At 43.9% G+C, this 21,352-nt stretch overlaps 1 protein-coding gene across 1 annotated transcript in view; it reads left to right on the plus strand.

The window, feature by feature from the left end:
* The window catches only part of slc2a9l2 (solute carrier family 2 member 9, like 2), a 492,038-nt gene extending 470,896 nt beyond the window's left edge, over window positions 1-21,142 (plus strand). Inside the window, exon 13 of the mRNA XM_041191251.1 lies at window positions 20,498-21,142. Within this exon, the coding sequence (XP_041047185.1) occupies window positions 20,498-20,764 (267 nt within the window). The 3' untranslated portion in view covers window positions 20,765-21,142. The remainder of the gene's footprint in view (window positions 1-20,497) is intronic.
* Window positions 21,143-21,352: the final 210 nt, after the last annotated feature.

Below are 21,352 nucleotides of genomic sequence, written 5' to 3' on the forward strand. Positions count from 1 at the left end.
TCTAGGCCTTTCAGTATTCTGTAAGTTTCAATCAGATCCCCCCTCATCCTTCTAAACTCCATCGAGTATAGACCCAGAGTCCTCAAACGTTCCTCATATGTTAAGTCTTTCATTCCTGGGATCATTCTCGTGAACCTCCTCTGGACCCTCTCCAGGGCCAGCACATCCTTCCTGGCCTGGAGCTATGGAGATTCATGGCAGTGACTCCAATTTCTTTCCATCACATGGTTGACCAGGAATCTCTCCTGCTCTGACCACCGCTATTGGGGTATATTGGAAGAGTTTACAAGTTGACACTCCAATAGTTTGGTCTTATTATGAACGCATCTTCCTTGGTCATAGAATCTTGGAGTGAGGCTTGAACCTGAAGCTTCTAGCTCCAAAGCAGGAAGCTACCAACTGTGCCATAAGACCTCCAGGTTAGTAATATAGATCAAGAAAAGCAGTGGTCCTGGTACCTATCCCTGGGGAAGCCCACTATCTATCTTTCTCCAGTCAAAAAACAATGACTCACCACTATTCTCTGTTCCTGTGACACAGTCAACTTTGTATCCATGCTGCCACTGTCTCTTTTGTGCAATGGGCTTTAACTTTGCTGACAAGCCTGTTATGTAGCACTTTATCAAACAACTTTTAGAAGTCCATGCACACTACATCAATTGCATTACCCTCATCAACTCTCACCATTACCTTGTCAAAAAACTTGATCATTTTGTCACCACGTTATAGGAAGGATGTGATTGCACTGGAGGAAGTGCAGAGGAGATTCACCAGGATGTTACCTGGGATGAAACATTTAAGTTATGAAGAGAAGTTGGATAGACTTGCGTTGTTTTCATTGGAGCAGAGAAGACTGAGGGGCAACCTGATTGAGGTGTACAAGATTATGAGAGGCATGGACAGGGAGCAGCTGTTCCCCTCAGATGAAGGGTCAGTCACAAGGGGACATAAGTTCAAGATGAGGGGTAGGAGGTTTAGGGGGGATGTGAGGAAAAACTTTTTTACCCAGAGGGTGGTGACGGTCAGGAATGCGCTGACTGGGAAGGTGGTGGAGGCAGGTTGCCTCACATCCTTTAAGAAGTACCTGGATGGGCACTTGGCACGCCATAACATTCAAGGCTCTGGGCCAAATGCTGGTAAATGGGATTAGGTAGGTAGGTCAGGTGTTCCTCACATGTCGGTGCAGACTCAATGGGCAGAAGGGCCTGTTCTGCACTGTGTGATTCTATGATTCTGTGATATGTTAGTTAAATATTATTTGTCCTAAACAAATCTATGCTGGCTCTCCTTAATTCATCTACATTTGTCCAAGACACTGCCAATGCTGTCTCAGATTATAATTTCTAAAAGCTTTCCCAACAGCATGGTTAATTTGACTGGCCTGATGTTAGTGGGCTTTTAGGGTTTAAGGACAGCATAGGGAGTCATCAGGGTTAAGCACAGTGCTAATGGGAAACACACCTATATATATATATATATATATATATATATGTATATTAGTCTGGTTTTCATTTTCGTGTTTGAAGGATTTTTGAAGGTTAATTTGCAATGAGAGCCAATTCTATCTAATTCTCTTACTAAACCTTTGTCTCCTTAGATTGGCTTATTCTGAGACATCATCAGTTGAACAACATAATCTTGTATATCCTGTTAGAAAAGTACCACCCAGTTGATCATCTTTTCATTTTTTGTAGCCATATATCATATGACTCATGGCTGAAGTGTTTGTCATGGTATGGCATTCAATACCTATGATTATTGGCCCTGTCAGCTGATGTTCCTTCCCTCCAGAAACAGGTTTGCAGCCTTGTTTACATGAGCTTGACATAAGTTGCAGCATTTGACCTTTGCCTCTTAAATATGATTCAGCAGCTTCTAGAAAGGCAAATGGACCAGAGGACTATTTTTTAGAGTAAGACATCAACCTTGAAATTGGATGGGGACCTATTCCCCAACTTAAGTACAGTGGTCGGGAAGCCCAATAAAGCTGCTGGTATGGTCACATCCCATATTGGGAGACTGGGGTTGGAGGGAGTGGGTTTCAGGGGGGAAGGCTTGGGGTTTAGGGGTGGTGAAGAAGCTCTAGTTATCTGGTGTATCTGAACTGCTTCAACAGGGGGAGGTAAAGTCCAACAAAGGTCAAAAAATATTATAGGTAAGTGGAAGTTATGCTTCTAAATGAGCAATGTGGAAACATTTTGGAAGTAATTGCTAATCTGAAGAATGAATTATCTTTATCACTGGAGATTCTATCACCCTTTATGGGCATCAGCAGATCACATATCAACTCTCAAGCAGAATGTCCCAGGCTAGCTTGGGACATAGGGCAAAAACAATGGAAATCCAGTCACAGCACCCACTTGACCAAAGTTTAGAGGCAGAAACCTAAAGTAATCCAAAATTCCTGTATCCCCAGATGGAAATTGTCATTTTCCCCCCTCAGGTCCCATAAACTTTAGGGCCACGCTCTTTTTTTAAAGATATTTCCTCCCTTCTTTCTATGACAGCTTTTTCATTCAGTGATTGGCCGACTGTATTGATTATGCCCTATTTTCTCTGTGCCTTTAAAACATATTGAGTGAGGGAAAAAAAGAGAAATCAAGTTCTTCCTTTCCCTAAGTGGAATATTAAAAGTACAATCCGCTGTGCTTTAGGATTCTTACAATACTTATAATTTATTGGTGAATTGACACATTTTCAAAAGTTGCATTTAATGCCTTAGGCTTTTAACTTTTCAAATTATTCCTCTGGAACAAACATAAAACATATGATTTGTGCCAAAACAGTTAAGAAGTAAGTATGGGATGATTCTCCAATCAGGCATTTCCAACAAAAACCAGAGTTTGTAGATAGCACGAGGTGGGAAACCACAGGCCCACATCCCTGATTTATCCATCAATTAAAATCAATAAACAGAACTTAAGTGGTTCCAGGCCTATGGTTCCCTGGCTGTTATTATATGTGAGCACCACTTCTCACCAGAATGGGCAATTGAGGAGTAAGATCTATCAGTTAAATTCTTGAAGTGAAGCCTTACGTGATCTTATTTTTACAGACATGCCACAAAATACAGCATGCACAACTGAGGGGGTTAAAGTGCTTTTTGAAACACTAGAAGCACTTTTATAGTAGGTGAGCCACTGAATGGTAGTGTCACTTTATCATTTTATTTTTAGATGCCTAGATTTCCGATAAGCTCAATAACTATTGATATTGTGTCAAATTTTCCTCTCTTCTCCAAATCATGGAAATGGTAGAGATAGTATGGCCTGAATTAGGATCAGTTGTTCAATATGAAGTCATCAAATCCTCAAGGTTTCCCTAGTCACCACATGTTATTTCAGCAGAGAAATTGTACATTGACAAACTGATCATCTTCACTGACCCAGAAACAGTTTGAGAAGAAAAAACAACTTCACAATCAACTGCTGTTCTCTGGCATTACAGCATTACTATTATAGGTACCTTTTGAAGGCACTATTGATCATAAGACCATAAGACGTAGGTGCAGAAGTAGGCAATTCGGCCCATCAAGTCTGTTCTGCCATTCAATGAGATCATGGCTGATCTGATAATCCCCAACTCCACTTTCCTGTCCTTTCCTCATAACCCTTGATTCCCTTACTGATTGAAAACCTGTCTACTTCAGCTGTGAAGATACTTAACAACCCAGCCTCTACGGCCCTCTGTGGTAAAGAATTTCACAGATTGACCACACTTAGAGAGAAGAAATTCCTCCTCATCTCTGTTTTAAATGGGTGACCCCTTACTCTGAGATTATGCCCTCTGGTCCTAGACTCTCCCACAAGGGGAAACAACCTCTCAGAATCTATCCTGTCAAGCTCCCTAATAATATTATATGTTTCAATAAGGTCACCTCTCATTCTTTTATACTTCAATGGGTTCAGGCCCAACCTACTCAACCTCTCCTCATAAGAAAATCCCTCCATTCCCGGAATCAACCTAGTGAACTTTTCTGGACTGCCTCCAATGCCAGTATATCTTTCCTTAGATAAGAGGATCAAAACTGTTCACAGTATTCTAGGTGTGGTCTAACTAGTGCCTTGTATAGTTTTAGCAAGACTTCCCTATTGTTACACCCCATTCCCTTTGAAATAAAAGCCAATATTCCATTTGCCTCCCCTATTACCTGTTGAACCTGTATGTTAGCTTTTTGGGATTCATGCACAAGGACTCCCAAATCCCTCTGTGCTACAGCTTTCTGTAGTCATTCTCCATTTAAATAATATTCAGCTCCTCTATTCTTCCTGCCAAAGAGCATAACTTCAAATTTTCCCACATTATATTCCATCTGCCACTTGTTTGCCTACTCACTTAACCTGTCTATATCCCTCTGTAGACTCCTTGTGTCATACTTACCTCTTGCCTTCCAACCTATTTTTCTATCATCCACAAATTTGGCAATAGTACATTCACTTCCCTCATCTAAGTCATTAATACAAATTGTAAATAATTGAGGCCCCAGGTCTATCCCTGTGGCACTCCACTCGTTACAGGGTGCCATCCTGAAAATGCCCCCCTTATCCCAACTCTCTGTCTTCTATTAGTCAGCCAATCCTCTATCCATGCTAATATACAACTCCCAACACCATGGGCTCTTATCTTATTAAGTACCCTTACATGCAACACCTTATTGAATACATTTTGGAAAACCAAATATATAACATCTACTGGTCCCCCTTTATCTATCCTGCTGGTTACCGCCTCAAAGAATTCAAATAAATTTGTCAGACATGATTTCCCCTTCATGGAAGTCATGCTGGCTCTGCTTGGTTAGGTTATGTAATTTTAAATGCTCTGCTGTTATATTCTTTATAATAGACTCTAACATTTTCCCTATAACAGATGTTAAGCTAACTGGCATAAAGTTACCTGTTTTTTGTCTCCCTCCCTTTTTGAAGCAGTGTGTTACACTGGCAGTTTTCCAATCCTCTGGGACTTCTCCAGAATCTAAGGATTCTTGGAAGATTACTACCACTGCATCCACTATCACTGTAGCTACTTCCTTTAATATCCTAGGATGCAAGCCATCAGGTTCAGAGAACTTATCGGTCTTTAGCCCTATTAGTTTCCCTCGTACTTTTTCTGTAATGATAGTTATTGTAGTTATTCCCTCCCCCTCTTTTGCTCCTTGATTATTTAGTATTGGAATGCTATTAGTGTCTTCTACTTTGAAAACTGAAGCAAAGTATTTATTCAACTCCTCTGCCATTTCCTTGTTCCCCATTATTATTTCCCCAGCCTCATTCTTTAAGGGGCCTATGTTCACTTTGGTGTCTTTCTTCCTTTTTATTTATTTAAAGAAGATCTTACTGTCCATTTTTATATTGCTTGCTTGTTTACCCTCCAAGTTTATTTTCTCCCTCTGTTATTTTTTGGTCATCTTTTGTTGTTTTTAAAAATGTTCCCAATCCTCTGGCTTACCACTTATGTTTGCCACATTGTATGTCTTTTCTTTTAATTTGATACTATCCTTAACTTCCTTGGTTAACCATGGTTGGTTTATCCCTTCCTACAATCCTTCTTCCTCACTGGGATATATCTTTGTTGTGAGTCATGAACTATTTTCTTAAACGTCTGCCATTGTTCATCAACTGTTTTTTCTGTGAAAATCCTATCCCAGTCCACTCCAGCCAACTCTGCCCTCATTCCTTTGCAGTTACTCTTATTTAATTTTAGCACAGTTGTTTCCAATCCAAGTTTCTCACTCTCAAACTGAGTGCTAACTTCCACCATATTATGGTCACTGTTTCCTAGGGTATCTTTTACTCTGTGATCATTTATTAAACCTGCCTCCTTATACATTACTAGATCCAAAATAGCTGATCCCTGGTTGGATCCACAATATATTGTTCTAAGGAACTGTCCCAAATACACTCTGAATTATTGCACGTGGCTATCTCTGCCAGTTTGATTTTCCCAATCTACATGAAGATTAAAGTTACCCATGATTAATGTACTGCCTTTTTTACACACCCCTATAATTTCCTGATTTATTCTCTGTCCTACAGTATATCTACTGTTCAGGGACCTATAGACCACTCCCACCAGTGTCTTCTTCCCCTTGTTATTTCTTACCTCCACCCAAATGGATTCTACATCTTCTGATCCAAGATTCTTTCTTGTTATTGTACTTATTCTATCTCGTACTAACAAAGCTACCCCATCACCCTTTCCATCCTGCCTGTCCTTTTGAAAAGTCACATACCCCTGAATATTTAGTTCCCAACTTTGATCTCCGTATTGGCTATGAGATCATACCCATTAACCTCTATTTGTGCCATTAATTCATTTATTTCGTTCCGAACACTACGTGCATTTTAAGTAAAGAGCCATTAATTGTGCCTTTTTACCATTTTTCCCCCTTTGACCCAATTTGCTGCTTTTTTTTAATGTTTGTACACTCTGTCCCTTCCAGTCACACTCTGGGTATCATTACTTAAATAGCTGCCCTGCAATGCTGTCATAGCATTTTGCTTTGTTAGCCTACGTATCCCCTTTCCTGAACCCTCCCACCACTCTATTTAGTTTAAAGCCGTCTCTACAGCCCTAGTTATTCAGTTCACCAGGACACTGGTCCCAGCATGGTTCAAGTGAAGCCCATCCCACTAGAACAGCTCCTTCCTACCCCAGTATTGGTGCCAGTGCCCATGAACTGAAACCCATTCCTCCCACACCAATCTTTGAGCCACGCATTTAACTCCTTGACTTTATTTTCCCTTAGCCAGTTTGCCCGTGGTTCAGGTAGTTATCCCATAAGGAGTAATTATTGGTGGCCATGCCTCACTCTAAGCTCTGGCATTCTCTCCTAAACCTTTCCACTTCTCAGTCCTTCTATCCTTCTTTAAAACTTAATTCCTTGACTAAGCTTTTGATCATCTGCTCTAATATTTCCTTATGTGCCTTTATGTAAATTTTGCTTTGTAACGCTCCTGTGAAGTGCCTTGGCGTTAATATTCCTTCTAATTTTATTGGAGTGTGCGGGAGATTTATTTACGTGTCGGCTCCTTTAAATTTTTTAGCGCAATCGTGCGTGCACGATAATTGATAGGGATCAACTTATGTGCAGTCTGTGCGGGGACTTTCGAATTGTCTTGTTGCTGCACGACTTACAAGGAACATTGGTCAGGATATTTTATTACATTAATGATGCTGTATGAATGCAAGTTGTTTATATTTGAGCTGCCAGGAGGGGTCAGGGCAGAAGTACAAGAGTTGAGATATCAAATTGCCATAGTCAGAATGGAGGTTGCCTTTCTGTGATTGTTATTTGAGGGAGAGGGGCTGTGAGAGCAGGAGATGGGTTAGTTTCAGCACAGGTTCAGATTTGGGATGTACTCTTTTGACATGGTTAAACAGTGCACACTCTGACCAAGCCTGTCAAAGCTGGATCCAGACTCTCTCCAACTGGACTAATCAGCCCACTAATAGGGCTGGATTTTACACTCCCCAGCCCCTGGGTTTGAAGGCAGGGGGAGGAGGGGAATCTCATAAAGTCCAGCTGGTGGCCTGCCTGCTGCCTACTAACTGCCTACCCTGACCTATCTGATATTTTTAAGGGGCCAGTGAAGGCACTGGGTGGCCCATCTGCCCTTGAGATCCTTAAGTGGCCAATTAATGGCCTATTTAAAGGCTTCATTCCACCCCACCACTATTTTACTCACTGCAGGAGGTGGCCCACAGGAGGGAGTTTTAGCTGCATGTGCTCGTGTGGAGCAAGGGGGAGGGGTTGAACCTCCATTGTGGGTCCCCTGTGCCCATCAGAGGCAATCCACCCACCACCCTCAACCAAGGTCATAAATCCCCCACCCACCACCTTTAATCTTTCCCCCAGCCTCTCAAACCCACTCCCAAACTCCTCTCATGCCCCTCACTGGGGCTAGGTTGGCAGGCTACAGCGATACCCTGGACGTAGCCGGGCTCTTCTCTGTCGGGACTGTCTGTAGTGGCCAGTGCTCCTGCCTGGCGCTGCTGGGGCTGCAGAGCAGCTGGCCGGCAGCTCTCCAAGGCAGGACTTCCTCCTGAGAAAGGGGTGGAAGTCTCGCCTGAAAAGAATTAATGCTGTTCCCAGCGTTTTATTGCTATGGAGCAGCCGGTTGAATTGCAGGCAGGCCGGCCGACAACCTTTTAGCCAGGGGCGCAGGTCCACAGCACCCTGTAAAATCCAGCCCATACAAGCAGGGAAGCCAATGCAACTTGCTCTATTGGAAGGTCAGAGAAGGGAGCCGTCCCCGACCCTGACCACAGTGATTTGAAAGAATCTTCAAGATACTTGACCAAACAGCTCTCATCCACAATAAACAGTCAAGAAACTAATAAGAAAACATATATAATCACATAAGTGAACCAAGACACTTGTTCTTTGAAGTATATATGTATATATTATATATGTTATAAAGGTTAGGTACTCCTACTAAAAAGATGTTGCAACTTTGGCAACCCTTTTCTTTCTCAGAATGTGACAATAATACGGTGGGGGGGGGATGCGGCTGGGGGGAGGTGGGGGGCAGACGGCTCACCTCCCCCCCACAAGTAAAGTCGGCGTGGAGCCAGCCCACTCCCTACTAGCCCGCCCGGCAGCCATGACGTGCTGTGGGCAAGCTTCACAAGGGCAATGCGGGACTTCCGCCCTTCACTGGGGAGGAAATCTGGAGCTGCCAGCCAGTCCGATTCAGAAGGGAATGGAATTGCTGCCTGGAAAGAGAGAGTGTGCAAGGTTACAGGGATAAGGCAGGGGAGTGGGACTCAGTGGAATGCTCTTTCAGAGAGCATCAGTCCCGATAATGCCAAGAGCGCATAAATTGCTGCTGCTGGGACCGCAAGGAGAAAGCCCAGGACTCCCTGAAGCAACTAAGCCTGGGGTCTTGGCCAGGGAGGGTATTGGCTCATCAGGAGGAGGGGCTGGGGGTCAAGGGGGGAGGGTTTTGGGTTTAAGACTGCAGTGGGGGGATGATTAGAAAGTTTCGATTTTAGGCGGCCACCCCCCAATCCACACAGGGCAGTCCCAAAGATTGAACCTCCCCCCCTACTTCCTTCCCACCCTTTAAAGGTTCCATTTAAAAAAAACAGGCTGCCTGGTCCCACCCTGCTGCCCATACCAAACGTTTTATGGCAGGGGCAGCGTGTTCTCAGGGTCAGTCGGCTTGGTAACAATTGATCCTTGATTACCTATTTGAATATGGCCGGAGGGCTGTCAGTTTGGCACCCGTCCACCCCTCAAAGGTGGCGGGGTTGACACCCACCCTATTTTATGTGCCCACCCCTGCCCCCCCCTCCGGAAATACGCCTGACAGGAGCATATAAAGTGCAGCCCAATGTCACTTCCACTTGAGGTGTAATTTTCTGACTTTGTGCTCTTCATGGGAAGCTTCTCCCATGGGTAGTTCATTTTTAGAAATTCAGGGATGCAAAGAGCAGGGTTTTCCAACCTTAGTGGGAAATGCAGATTCAGAATATAAACCTTTGATATATCCCAGTATCTTCACAGTGCTGAAGGAAGCCATTCGGCCCATTGAGCCTGCACTGGCTCTCTGAAAGAGCATTCCACCTAGTCCCATTCCCCTGTCTTATCCCAATAATCTTGTACATTCTCTATTTTCAGGTAGCAATCCAGTTCCCTTCTGAATACCTTAATCAAACCTGCCTCCACCACCCTTTCAGGAAGTTTGCTCCAGACTCTAACCAGCCTCTGTATGAGAAACATTTTCCTCATATCACATTTACTCCTTTTGCCAATTATTTTGAATCCATGCCCTCTGGTTCTTGATATTCTCTTGAGTGGGAACAAGCTTCTCACTATTTACCTCATCTATACCCCTCAGGATCTTGAATATCTCTATCAGGTCTCCTCTCAACCTTCTTTTCTCCAAGGAAAACAGTCCCAATCTCTCCAATCTGTCCTCATAGCTACAGTTCTTCATCCCTGGAATCATTCTTGTGAATCCCCTCTGTACTCTCTCCAATGCCTTCACATCCTTCCTCAAGTATGGCGCCCAGAACTGGAGGCAGTAATCCAGATCAGGCCTAACTAGTGTCTTATACAAGTTCAACATGGCCTCCTTACTCTTGTACTCAATGCTCCTATTAATAAAGCCTAAGATACTATATGCTTTATTAACTGCTCTCTCAACATGCCCTGCCATCTTCAATGATCTATTTACGTATGCACCGTGGTCTCTCTGTTCTTGCACCTCCTTCAGAGTCTCTCCCTTTATTTTATACTGGCTCACCATATCTTTCCTGCCAAAACAAAACACCTCACACTTCCCAGCATTGAACTTCATCTGCCATTTGTCTGCCCAATCCACTAATGTGTCCATGGCCTTTTGAAGTTTAAGACTATCCTCATCACGTTGACAACATGTCCAATCTTCATATCATCTGCAAGTTTTGAAATTGTGCGCTGCACTGAGCCCTGAGGAACTCCACAACAAACCTTCCTCCAATCTGAAAAACAACCATTTATCACTGTTCTCTGGGCAAAATTTTTTGCTCGGCAGATGGGCACGTGCCTGATCCACTCGAGTACAAAATAACGCGCGATGATGTCGGCTGAGCATGCCAACGTCAACACACACTATTGTGATATTTCGCTAGGCGGGCGTGCGAAGGAGACAGAGGCATGACCACCATTAATTAAGAGGCCAGTTAAGGCCCTTGCCACACCAATTGTCTCCGAGTTTACGTAGGCAGTGTGATTTTTCGGCCATCGCACAAGCAAAACAGGCAGGCGGGCAGGCCGCAATTTGATAAAGCTCGTTCATGGGCAGGATAAGACGGGTCAATGCAAGTAGTGAGGAGTTTTGGAGATAATTTGCTGCTGGTTGCTTCTGTGAACTGGACAGCTTCATCTAGCTTCGGAGCTGCATTCTGAGCATTTCTAGGCTTCATTCCTGGACTCACTGTTGTCTTCCAGGCCCCCGGACGATTCAGGCTGTGTGAACCCTTATGTGGAGGTATCAGACAGCTTTCCCTCACCCTGGTAATGGGGATTGTGGCCTCCGCTGGAAGCACCTCCTCTGAGGTGGAAGAGAGGGGCAGAAGGGAGAGGAGGCCAAGTATTTCAATGCAGGTTCCAGGGGAGGGGCCTGTGGGAGGAGAGGCACAGGCACAAGGGGCCGACAGGAAGTCCAAGGTGGAAGTGGCCACAGAAGATGCCACTATCCTGCTGCCAGGGTTTACAGATGGTGGAGCAGCTACCTCAATATGTCCAAGGTGCAATGCCGAAGGAGGGTCCAACTGTCAAGGGAGACAGTGATGTCCATCTGTCAAAGGATCGGGCCTGAGATCAGCTCCGACTGTGTGGGTGGACACCCCATGCCAGTGGCGCTGAAGGCCACAGTGGCTCTCAACTTCTTTCCAGGGCTCAGTGGGGGATCTGTGTGGAGTCTCCCAATCAGCTGTCCACAGTTGGGCCAAGCTGGTGACAGGTATTGACTTTCAGGTGTGTATTAACTTTCATTCATTTCCGTACAGACGAGGCCAGCAAGACAGAGTGAGCCAGAGGCTTCATGTGGCATTAAGGCGCCAGCGGGTGAGCCTTTGTCAATAGGAAGGGATTCTACTTCTTGAACATGCAGATAGTGTGTGATCGCAAGATGCAGTTTCTGCAAATCTGTACAAGGTACCTGGCAGCTCCCATGATGCTTACATCCTGAGGCACTCCCAGGTGCCGAGGCTCTTCAGTGCTCCAGCCCGGCTGGATGGATGGCCGCTGGGTGACAAGAGCTATCCCTTGAAAAGGTGGCTTATGACGCCTCTCCACAATCCAAGAACAGAGGCCGAGCAGCGGTACAAAGGAGCCATGCCTCCACAAAGGCGGTGGTAGAGAGAACAATAGGTCTTCTCAAGATGTGCTTCCAATGCCTGGACTGTTCAGAGGGAGCACGCAATACCCCCCAGATCGTGTGTCACTGATAGTGGTTGTATGCTGCGCTCTCCACAATCTGGCGCCGGCAGTGGGGGACGCAGTGGAGGAAGAAGATCTTGACACAGCTGCACAGGCAACAGATGATGAATCCAGTAGTGAGTCCGAGGAAAAGCACGTGACCTGGGTAACCTCCAGGGAGGCAGGGACACCCAGGACGCTTTGATCTAACACAACTTCAGCAAGACTACCAAATAAGAACCACCAGCACATGCCAGGGCTGCATGCTCCATACTCGATCCCTGACAGGACCATTTCCTTGGCCAACAACATACAGTCTGTGCCTGTGCAATCAGGAGACAACGTCCATCATTCCATAATGGTCTATCCTGCACCTACAGAACAATTGAAGCATACAGAGGCCAATAGCACAAAATAACATCTCATTTAATTGTGATGTGAAACATAGCTGAAATAAACTTGTTTTTAATCACATCATTAAAAAATTTAAAGCAAAATGGGGGAACAAAATATCACCCGTGATAAGGCCGTCTTGTGCTTAAGATGCTTTACACTTACATTTGCAAATGCTACGTCAAGGTGCTCCCCCCTCACTGGCACCGGCATTGGGAGACTGCCTTGCTCAAGCTGCTGTCCTGTTGGCCTTGATGGCCTCTGGCCAGTGGTGCCTGTGCTGGCCCTGCCTGGGAGGGAGTGGCCAGTGCCACGGCTGGTATCTCCCCAGTTGCTGCAGCCTCATCAGATGCCATGGCCATTGGAACGGAAGAGCTGCTGCCATCTTCTGGAGTGCCCTGAGAGGAGCCCGCAGAGACAACAGGCAGCTCATACGCTAACATGAGGTCACACTGGAGCTCTCTGCTCACCATTGATGGACGGGCACCTAGCTGGGATACTGGGTGCCCAATCCATCTCCCACACTGACACTAACCACTTGAGGTCATTGCCCATGTGAGGGTTTGCAGGTTCGAGCCCAACCCCAGGGACCCCTGACTGAGTCCCTGGAGCAGCCTCTCCATGGGAGTTGCCATACTAACCATGGAGGAGGCATTGCACTCGGCCATGAGGATCAACGCAGTGGTCATGCTTCACTGGGACTCCTCCACAACAGAGACCATGGAACACACTCCCTCATTTATCTCTGCCAGATCCTCCCACACACCTCGCTGGACTTCCATCATCTGCCGCCTAATGGACGACTGCAGAGGCTCATCATCAGTCATCGACTGAGCATCATCCTGGTCCCCAGCAGTCCTCTGCCTGCTGGCACCCTGGGCACTTTCTACCTTCATCTGCGCTTCAAGCAAGTGTGAAGTGCCCTCACCAACATGCACCGAGATACTAGACGGCGATCTTATGCCCACTGAGGTGCTGGTATCTGTGCCGGTGCCTGCTTAACAGAGCGGGTGAGACGCAGGTGCGTGCTCAGCATGGTGGTCCTTCGGGATCAGAGGTCGGCCTTCAGGCTCCTCATAGCAACCGCCTGCTGGTAAGCCCAAAAGGGACAAGAAGGACATGTCATTAGTTTAAGTCATGACACTGTCACTGTGCATGCCTGGCACCCTGATGAGACAGACATATGCATCATGGTGCCCTCATCTTTTGATTATCAATGGGGACTCCATTTCAAGGCTCACATCAATATAGAGCCTACACTAGAATGGTTGCAATAACCAACATTCTTACATCTGTGCACTACACTCTTACATTCTTCTGGCATCCCAACCTCACCGTGGCCGGTTGACTGAGGTGCATGGTGCCTCTCCAGCTCTAGGGCCTCCTGCTCGTAACGCATGAGGATTAAGAGGTGTGGGGGTCTCCCAGCAGTCTGTGACCTCTCAATATTGTTAAGAGATGTCTTCTCCTGGGAAGAGAGAGGAGCATTGATTAGTCCACCCTGTACCTGCATTGCCATTGTAGCCTGGCCAACCCCACCTGAGGAATACCTCGCAGGGCACAGCCGATTCATGACCCTGGAGCCGCAAGACACTCAATCCAAGCAGCCAGGGCTCACCCTATTGGCCATCTCCTGCATTTGCCACTCACACTCTAACCCCCCTGAGGTCCACAGGAGGATGGCCATCTGCACACTGACCCATGCCAACACGGTACTCACCCTTCCCAATCGCAGCAGATCGTTGAAGTGCTGCTGGTACTGGACCTGGTTGTGATTGTTGAAAGCTAGTCATCCCAGCCTCAGGACATCACTACTAGTGCTCGCCAAAGGAGTTCATCAAGGAAGTATCCTCAACTCAAGTATCTTCAGCTGCTTGATTCATGACCCCTTTGATAGAAGGCCACAAGTGGGCTCTTGTGGATTGCACATAGGGAAAATCGAAAACATCTTCTTAGGTTCCCTCTCTACCCTTGCCCCCCCATCCCATATTTTGCCCTGTTGTTGATTTAAATTTAAATAAGTAAAATGCAACCCTGGTGTTACATTTGTCTGGGCTCTTGATCATGTCCCAAATATTAGCCCTACTGTATTCCCTTTCAGCTTGGGGTTTCCATTTCCCAGTGTTAATCTGAATCTTGTGCCAAGCCAAGGGTTTACATCCAGTAACAATGATGCCATGAAACAGGGTAAGCAGCCAATCACATTGTAGTATTCTCACAGACAGCAAAGCATGAAGTAAAATGTACTGATTATCTTTCACTTTTAATTAAATTTTACAAGGAACAAAATAAATGATTGGGACACAGGATTAATGTAGAAGCTAAAATTTAATACACAAACTTTTTAAAGAAAAAAAAATTGTGATTTCTTTTATCATAATGGAGAAATTTGACTTCTGACAAAAGGCATTTTACAATGCCGCACAACAACCTTGTGATCAAAGTTTTTGCTCATGGAATAAAAGGAACAGTAGCAACATGGATAAGAAATTGGCTGAGTGACAGGAAACAGAAAATAGTAGTTCATGTATGTTTTTCAGGCTGGAGGAAGGTTTGTAGTAAAATTCCCCAGGGGTCAGTGTTGTGACCCTTGTTCTTCCCGATATATATTAATGACCTAGACCTTGGTGTTCAGGGCATAATTTCAAAATGTATGGATGATACGAAACTTGGGTGGATTGTGAACTATGAGGAGGATAGTGTAGAACTTCAAAAGGACATAGACAAGTTGGTGGAATGGGCCATCAAGTGGCAGATGAAGTTCAATGTGGAGAAATGTGAAATGATTCATTTTGTTGAAAGAACATGGAGAGACAATATGAATTAAGGGTGCAATTCTGAAGTGGGTGCAGGAGCAGAGGGACTTGGGTGTATGTGTGCATAAGTCATTGAATGTGACAGGACAGGTTGAGACTGCAGTTAATAAAGCATACTGTATCCTAGGCTTTATTAATAGGGGCATAAAGTACAAGAGCAAGGAGGTTATGCTGAACTTGTATAAGGCACTATAGTTCGGCCTCAGCTGGAGCCTTGGTCCAGTTCTGGGCACCGCTCTTTAAGAAAGATGTGAAGGCATTGGAGAGAATGCAGAGAAGATTCATGACTGTGGTTCCAGAGATAAGGGACTTCAGTTATGAAGATAGATTGGCAAGTTTGGGACTGTTTACCTTGGAGAAGAAAAGACTATGACGAGATTTGATAGAGGTATTCAAAATCATGATGGGTCTGGACGGAGTAGATAGGGAGAAACTGTTCCCACTCATGAAAGGATTGAGAACAAGAGGGCACAGATTTAAAATAATTGGCAAAAGAACCAAAAGTGATGAATGGAAGTCTTTTCACACAGCGAGTAGATGAGATCTGAAATGCACTGCCTGAAGATGTGATGGAGGCAGGTTCAATCAAGGCATTCAAAGAGGAATTTGTCAGTTATCTGGAAATGAAAAATGTGCAGGAATAGAGGGAGAAGGTGGAGGAATGTCATTCAGTGAATTGCTTATTTGGAGAGCTGGTGCAGACACAATGGGCCAAATGGCCTCCTTCTCTGCTGTAACAGTTCAATGATTGCGTAACATTTCCCAAACAAACAATTAATTTTTCAGCATCAGAGAGTTATCAGCAGTAATTATGAATTTAGGACGTATTAAAAACCCAGTTGTACCTCATTCAAAAAGGCATAATTTTTTTAAGGGTTTTTACACCAAGGTTGAGAGCATAAAAGGGCAACTTTTCATTATTTCAAATTGACTGTAGTCTTGGGAGGAACTTAAATAGTGCAGTCTCTCGAGAAGCGTCGAATCACTGACAGCAAGTTCTGGATTTCCACACTTAAAAATACATTTCACTGCAAGTTTGCAGTTATTGTTCCTGTCAGTTTCAGAGGATTAATTAAGGTGCATACATGCTATTTTGCTATCATTGCTACTGCAAACTATGGGCCATTGCGTCAAAGACACTATACAAATTGCCTGTTATTTTGATTTTAGAACTGTAGGACATAAATACATAATCACCAATTGGAGCAACACTACTGATTAGAAGGATTTCCCTCCTCATTCCAGAAATGTGGATTTGATTTTTAGAGAGTCTATTAAAAGATGTGTTGGTTGACATTTTCCTTTCAAAACAACTCAATGAATATTTAGTTAAAAGCAGGACTGGGAGATTAAAAGTATAAAGTGAAGACAGTGATTATGGTCCATCTGGACCAAGAAAATGTCACCCTTGGAATGAAACTAGATAGGGCTGAAAATTAAGGCTGCACACCACGAGTTCAGGATAACTTGAAATTTTGCCAAACTACTTTAGGGGGTCGGGGAGACATTCACAGTGATTTATTTGCTGGAAAGTTTTACCTCCGATTGTTCTTTCCTCTCAAGAGATTAAATAAATTAGAGGGAGTTGATTATGATGCATATACCCGAAGGGCCAGACTGAATATTCTGATGAATGACTCCTTTCATTCCTTACTCATATTTTTATCTGCTTGACCTATATCATGGCTCCTACAGTATCACTAGAGAGCTTTATCTTTGATCAGATATGCAATTGTCACTTGCTAAAAACAGAAGAGCAACGGGAATGCTTCTAAAGTGTAAATGTTTTACTTTCTAGGCTGTTTTCCCCATTTTATTTACTATTAATTAAATTAAAAAGATACCACATTTTTTTTTTCAATGTTCAGAAATGCTGGAACAAGCGTTACATGGCTATTGTCTTGGACTTTTTCTGCAGTGGATAATAACAGAATATCAATGAGTAAATCTGTCTACTTGCTACCTGCTCTATGGTCACTGGCAGAATACATTACTGAAAAAGCATTTAGTTCTGCTATTATTTACAGCAGAAACACTGCTGGTATTAGACAATCATAAGTGAGCTCCTGCTTCCCATCACAGAATGAGAAGTTGTTGGGACTACCTCAGTTTGTCAAAAATCAGGGCAATAGATGTATTTTGAAGAGCAGATGAGTTCCCCCCAGTATCTTGGTCAATCTCCCAACAGTAAAACCGATTATCTGGTCATAATCACGTTTCTGCTTTGTTAAAATTTGTGGTTAGGCTGCAGTAGGCCCAGAGTAGCTGAGCAGATCAAACACCACCCAATCTGTGCCAAATGTGGGATCATCCTAAAAAGGGGTTTAAGACCCACAATAGCACATTTAAGAGATCTAACACCTGTTTTCAAGCGGGTGCCCAGGACATTTTTATTTTATTCATTTATGGGATGAGGGCATCGCTGGCTAGGCCAGCATTTATTGCCCATCCCTAATTTCCTTTGAGAAGGTGATGGTGAGCTGCTTTCTTGAATCGCTGCAGTCCATGTGGTGTAGGTACACCCACAGTGCTGTTAGGAAGGGAGTTCCAAGGTTTTGACCCAGAGACAGTGAAGGAAAGGTGGTATATTTCCAAATCAGGATGGTGAGTGGCTTGGAGGGGAACTTCAAGGTGTTGGTGTTCCCATGTGTCTGCTGCCCTTGTCCTTCTAGATGGTAATGGTCATGGGTTTAGAAGGGGTGCTTAAGGAGCCTTAGTGAGTTTCTGCAGTGCATCTTGTAGATGGTACACATTGCTGCTACTGTGTCGATGGTGGAGGGAGTGAATGTTTGTGAATGTGGTGCCAATCAAGCTGGCTACTTTGTCCTGGATGCTGTCAAGATTCTTGAATATTGTTGGAGCCGCACTCATCCAGGCAAGTGGAAAGTATTCCATCACACTCCTGATGGACAGGCTTTGGGGAGTCAGGAGGTGAGTTACTCACTGCAGGATTCCTAGCTTCTGACCTGCTCTTGTAGCCACAGTATTTATGTGGATAGCCCAACTTAGTTTCTGGTCAGTGATAACCCCAAGGATGTTGATCGTGTGGGATTTGGCAATGGTAATGCCATTGAATGTCAAGGGGCGATGATTAGATTCTCTCATTTGATATCACAGTGAATGCCCTTTGAAATACTTCATTCACTGTAAAGAATTTTGGGACATCCTGAAACCATGAAAGGTGCTATAAAAAAGCAGGAATTTCCTCCCTCTCCTCCCCCCACCCTCACCCAAGATATGCTTAGCTGGGATAACTACCCCTCCAAAATTGGCATGTTTGTCCCCCTTGCCTGTGCCAAAATGGCAGAAGATGATGCTCAGCTTGCTAGATATGGGGAAATACCAACTCTCTCCTCCCCTCCACTGAGAAATAACTCACTTATGTCCCCAAATGCTGCCTTTGTCATTTTTAAACAGCATAAGTTTTACTTCAAAGATCCGACTGCACTAAGGAAGAAAGAAATAACTCTCATTTATATGGCACCTTTGGCAATCTCAGGATGTCCAAAAATACTTCAGAATCAGTGGCGTAATTTATTTAAAGTATAGTCAGGGTTGTAGTTTAGGGAAACACGGCAGCCAATTAGCATTCAGCAAGGTCCCACAAACAACAATAAAATAAATGATCAATTAAACTGTTAAGGGGATAGTTTGACCAGGTCACAAGAAGAACTCCCATGTTCTTCTTCAAATAATCCACCTGAGAGGGCAAATAGTTCTTCAGTTTAATGTCATCATCCACAAAGCAGCCCCTGCAATGCTGCACCACTCCCACTGTGCTATAATGGAGTGTTAGCCTTGATAAGCTGTTCATATCTCTGGTGTGAGCTAGAACCCATGACCTTAAGGCTCCAAGGCAAGAATGCTCTCACTGAGAGAAGGATGGTACCTTTCAGCCTAGGGTCCCAAGTAGAGGCCTCTTCCGCTGTTTTGCAGTATAGTATGGGTGTTGTATTATGGTCCCACCACTGAGCACCATGTTGTATTATGGGTTTGTTTGATATCTGAATGATGAGATCTTGAAATGTGCATGTTTATACAAGTTATATATGAACCATTTATTGTTAATCTTTAACTGTTTACAAATCCCAGTTAATGCCATGCATGGTGCTGCTGTCATGCAGGCAGGCTGCTTCTAGAGCACTCTCTCTCAGTCTATTACCATATGACTCTATACATCATACTGTGGGCAATGCTATTCTCCAGTCCCACGTTAACCCTTGCTCTGCTGAGCAGCTTTACATTACAATGGCATGCAGGCACATACAACATCATACAACAATGGGCATATAATTTCTGATCCTACATCATGTCTCAATGAGAGCATGAAGTATGGAAACTCCTGACTTTATAATTCCCGGTAGTCCCATTCCATCTCCTGATTCCACCCACACAGAGGGCTGAATTTTCGGGGGGCAGTTGATGGGCGGGCACGTGCCGGCGCACTTCTGATCGGTGCCCCCGATTGGAGGCGCGGCGCCATTTTACATGGGCGGGCCAATTAAGGCCTGCCCAGCGTGATGTCCACAGGGAAGCGCTATGCGCTCCTTGTGCGGGTTGGAGGGGGGGATTTCCCTAAAATCGAGAGTGTGCTCTTTCGCGCATGCTAAGTGCTGCCTCAGGGAGATCGGCTCTACTTTCAACAATATTAAAAATAGAAAAAAAATTCCCTTACATGTCCCCTCATGTGACAATGTCACATGAGTTGGGACATGTTCATAATTTCCATAACAACTTTATTAAAATTTTTAAAACCCTACATGAAACCTCATCCCACCGGTGGATGAGGTTTCATGTTTTTTCTAGTTGCCGCTGGGGCTCCTGGCCTGCCCACCAACCTTAAGGTTGGACAGGCAGGTTGTTTAACTGTATAAATGATCCTGTCAATGGCCTCATCCCGACCTCACCACGCATTATTTTACACACCAGTGAGCAGGCCCCGCCCCTGCTCGCTGATGGTAAAATCCTGCCCAGAGTTTCTGCATCTAATGAGGATAACAGAAATCCTGATGTAAGATACCTCACCTGAGGTATCTAAATTTCTAACCTAATTTCTAGAAACTTTTTCACTGGAGTTATTGTAACAGTGTGCCTGAAAGCTATGAAATTTCCAACCACAGATTTGGAAGGTGAAAATACGTAACTGAATCATTGCAAGGTGACCGTTCAATGATGCAAATATGATTATTTATGCATCAGAAAACTTAAAGGATTTCAAAAATCTCTTTTATTAATGTTTGCTTGAAATTCAATTTATATCTAAAATTGTGATCGCATATAATGCAAATCAGTTTCGTATTTTGAAGCAAACATTATTTTGCAATATTTAATTTTAAACTGTAATCTTCATCTGCTTACTTCTCAACCTTTTTTTTTACAGAGTAACTTGGGATCATTCTGCTTCCTGCTGTTTGCTGCAATTTGTATATTAGCATCAATATATCTCTGCATCATCTTACCTGAAACCAAAAACAAAATCTTTGCGCAGATATATCAATCATTTGCCAAAATCAACAAGGTACCCGAGCAAGAAACTGAGCCGAATGCAGCACTGGAGAATGAACTATACCTCAGAATGACTCCTGTAGAAAATTTGGTGAAGAGCAACGTAAACAGGAGCTCTGACAACATTGAGAGTAGTTCATAACAGATAAAGCAATAATTGTTCCTCATTCAATGTTATTACATACTTGCAATACTTGTTATTGTGCTTTTCACCATTTGCCCTCACTCTCTTACTGGATTCACCAAAACCTAACTGGTTTTAGTGGAAAACATGTACCAGCTGAGGCAATATGGCGAGGGCAGACATCTTCTGTCTGCTATTTGCAGCTAAATCATCTCAGCTCTTAAAAAGGAATTGTGTTCAATTTCACTACAATGGCAAAAAGAGGAACACTTCCTCCAATTTAAGTCTGAATTAGAGGAAAATGTGTACATTCACTATTCTTCACTTTATTGAAATAGTTATTTTCATGTTGCTAATATGTTAATCTACCTGGCTCAAAATAAACAAGGCAAATATTGAAATAAATGTCTCGAGAGAATTATTATTGCCATAATCTAGTGTCTACTTTTTAAAAGTTGTTTAGAAAAATTATATTGGATAAATTATAGTATGAGCATTGAGCAATTTTCCTTGGGCCTGTGCTTGGGTATAAAAACATCTGTATCCAAGGCAGATGAATAGACTTAAGATACATATCAGCCATAATTCACTGAAAGGTGGAACTCA

Source organism: Carcharodon carcharias, chromosome 1, assembly GCF_017639515.1.
Source record: "Carcharodon carcharias isolate sCarCar2 chromosome 1, sCarCar2.pri, whole genome shotgun sequence".
NCBI classification, from domain to species: domain Eukaryota; kingdom Metazoa; phylum Chordata; class Chondrichthyes; order Lamniformes; family Lamnidae; genus Carcharodon; species Carcharodon carcharias.